This window comes from Hyaena hyaena, unplaced genomic scaffold (assembly GCF_003009895.1).
Source record: "Hyaena hyaena isolate Hyena2069 unplaced genomic scaffold, ASM300989v1 scaffold_1042, whole genome shotgun sequence".
Taxonomy (NCBI): domain Eukaryota; kingdom Metazoa; phylum Chordata; class Mammalia; order Carnivora; family Hyaenidae; genus Hyaena; species Hyaena hyaena.
This window is the reverse complement of record NW_024081668.1, coordinates 515,257-518,332: the sequence shown is the minus strand read 5'-3', so window position 1 is coordinate 518,332 and position 3,076 is coordinate 515,257. Positions and strand designations below refer to the sequence as shown.

Here is a 3,076-nt window from a genome sequence, read left to right as displayed (position 1 = left end):
TGATGAATGAAAACTGTACAGAACTTTCCACAATGGACTTTTAAGACTGAGGATATTTCCTTTTGAGACAGGATGAGGATTCTTTGCATATAATGAGTCACATTTTCATGAGAATAAGGAATCAAACACTCAGGCCCCAAAGATAGTTTTTCCCCCAATGAGAGAAATTCTTTGTTTCTGAGAGAATTATAGGAAAATTTATTTCATTTCTCTTTATTTTTAGACATTTCTTTTGATGGTACTCCCAAGACTTTCTTGAGTGCATCTTTCATATCCTTGTTCCGAAGGCTGTAAATCAGAGGATTAAAGAATGGGGTTGCCATGCAATAGAACAGGGTCACAAATTTCTGTGTCCCAGGATGGCTCCTGGAGCCTGGACTCACATACATCACCATGACTGAGCCATAGAACAGGGAAACCACCAAGAAATGTGAGGCACACGTAGAAAAGGCTTTGTTCCTACCTGAGCCAGCTGGGACCCGAAGTACAGCCCGCAAAACTAAGGTATAGGACCCAAGAATGTAGAGGAAGGTGATAAAGATGATAAGAGAACTTACAGTAGCACAAGTTAGAGTAGTTTTGGGAACTGGAACACAAGACAGAGCCAGTAATGGTCCCAGGTCACAGAAAAAATGATCAATGATGTTAGGGCCACAGAAGGGCACCTGGGACATAAGGACTGCAGGCATCAGTATGGATAGAAAGCCACCTACCCAGCAGAAAACCACTAATCTGGCACATAGGTGGTAAGTCATGATGGTGGGATAATGTAGAGGTCGACAGATAGCAAGGAACCGATCAAAGGACATTGCAGACAGAAAGTAGCCTTCAGCAGCACACATAGAAAAGAAAAAGTAGAACTGGAGCAGGCAGCCAGCATAGGAGATACTCTTGGTCTGGGAGATGATGTTGGCCAACATTTTGGGCACATCAGAACTGACATAGCAGATCTCCAGGAAAGAGAAGTTGGCAAGGAGGATGTACATCGGCGTGTGGAGTTTCCGGCTTGACCACACGGCACAGATGATGGATGTGTTCCCCATGAGAGTCAGAAGGTAGATGAGGGAGAAGATGACAAAGAGGAGGATCTGGATCTCTCTGCGGCATGGGAAGCCCAGGAGGATGAACTCATTCACAGACCCAGAGATATTATTGCCTTCTGAGATGCTCATTCTCCTAATCCATGAAGGGAACGAGCAATAAGGATTATTATACGAATCATTTCCCCTCTTTAAAAGTTATTTTTATTTCTTATGACTCTTAAATACTCCTTTAATACACTTTTGTGCACAGGCTGTATATGGTTCTTTTTTTTTTTTTTTAAATATTTTTATTTCTTGGAGAGAGAGAGAGAGAGACAGTGTGAGCAGGGGAGGGTCAGAGAGAGAGGGAGACACAGACTCTGAAATAGGCTCCAGGCTCTGAGCTGGCAGTCAGCACAAAGCCCGACGCGGGGCTCGAACCCACGAACCGCGAGATCATGACCCAAGCGAAAGTCGGACGCTTAACCGACTAAGCCACCCAGGCACTCCTGGGCTGTATATGGTTCTTAAGTCAATAACTCATTTCCCAGGATCTGACTTCGCCCAGTAAGATCAGGGTTCTTACAGAAACTGGTATGTTCCCACAGCCCCACTCTATGAATCTCCGTTTTCAGAGTATAAATTTCACTGGCTCAATGTAACATAGAGTCCAAATTGTTTTCTCTGTTTGCACTTAAATTAATTCTGTTTTGATATATCATTCTATAATCATATTTTTGTTGAAAAGAAAATTTTTCCTTGTTGAGAAGAACATTTTATATAGTATTTTGGAAAATTTTAAGAAAAATCAAAGTTTAAATATAACCTGAAATTGAACTAGGTCAATACAAAAAGAGCATCTTACTTACTTTGTTGTCAATAACATGGTATTGTCAGGAGATCTGTCCTGAATAGCTCTGTTGACTAAAGGAGCATGCTGAAGACAATGCCACAAATTCCATTTTAGCAAGCATCTGTTAACTTGCTTTTTTAAAAAAAGTTCTTATTTAAATCCCAGTTAGTTAACATACCTATTAGCTTCTTATACCTATATTTTACTTCTACTTGCTGAGCAACAGCTAATTTCATACCAAAAGGACCCTAGTTGTCTTTACTCCTTTATTAGCAGATTCTGGTTCTCAAATAGGAAAATAGCCAGAGGCAGATGGAGGAACACCTGTCTCCTAGCTCAGATGATTCATCATCTTTTTGCTCCATGGTGATGAATTGTCCTATATAAAAGACAATAAAAAAGAAACAAAAGGATACATTTAACTCTAAAACTGTGATAGAAATATACCAGTGTAGACTGTTAGTGGCAGAAGGGACCTCAGAGATTATCAAGCTCAGTTCTTCATATCACACAAACTGAAACCAGAAAGGCTAGACTAATCCAAGGTCATGTTCATTTTTGGTGGGTGAAACAGGTCTAAAACTTAAGTGTTTGAACATTCAGTTTCCCATAAATGTCCCACAAAGGGACATTCCCTATTCCCATAAACCTTGTTATCATAGACCCTATTTTTCTCAGATGGCTGTAAAAATATATTGTGCATGTATTATAGCTTTCCCTCCTTTGAACCAGGTTCCTATTTATAATAAAGAAGGACTTTAATAAGGCTGTTAACCAAAGCTGGAAACCACTATCTTATATCCTTCATTCCTCTTTCACCTGCCCTGTGTTCTAATTCTTCGAACCTTTTATAACATGAACACACTTTTGGATACTTTCTTTAAAACACGTTTGACTTCTCAAATAGTATGTATAATGACAACCACTGTCATGTGTTAAATATTTATTGTGGCAGTCACTTCATGTTCATTATCTCATTAAATTCTCCTCTTTCAAAAATCTCTAATTCTAGAATCTTAAAACAAACAAACAGACAAGCACTTCCACATTTCTAAAGGTAGCATTAAATTTTATTTCCCTCTGAGTATGTTGATTCTAAAACCCAAACTATTTTTTCTACATGGCTGTCAGCTGTGTATATAATAGCTGTGTTTCCATATTGTTTTTGATTCAATTTGTTCACGTGCAACTTGGTTATGTC

General features: G+C 39.1%; 1 protein-coding gene across 1 annotated transcript; it reads right to left on the bottom strand.

Annotated features, from left to right (window-relative positions):
- Nucleotides 1–203: 203 nt before the first annotated feature.
- Nucleotides 204–1,285, bottom strand: LOC120223736 (olfactory receptor 11H6-like). Its single transcript, XM_039221960.1, has one exon. It carries the CDS (start codon nucleotides 1,170–1,172, stop codon nucleotides 204–206), a length of 969 nt encoding a protein of 322 aa, XP_039077891.1. The 5' UTR covers nucleotides 1,173–1,285.
- Nucleotides 1,286–3,076: the final 1,791 nt, after the last annotated feature.

What these genes read in the sequence shown, in the direction of transcription:
- LOC120223736 (XM_039221960.1), bottom strand. Translation starts at nt 1,172, where the DNA reads ATGAGCATCTCAGAAGGCAATAATATCTCTGGGTCTGTGAATGAGTTC.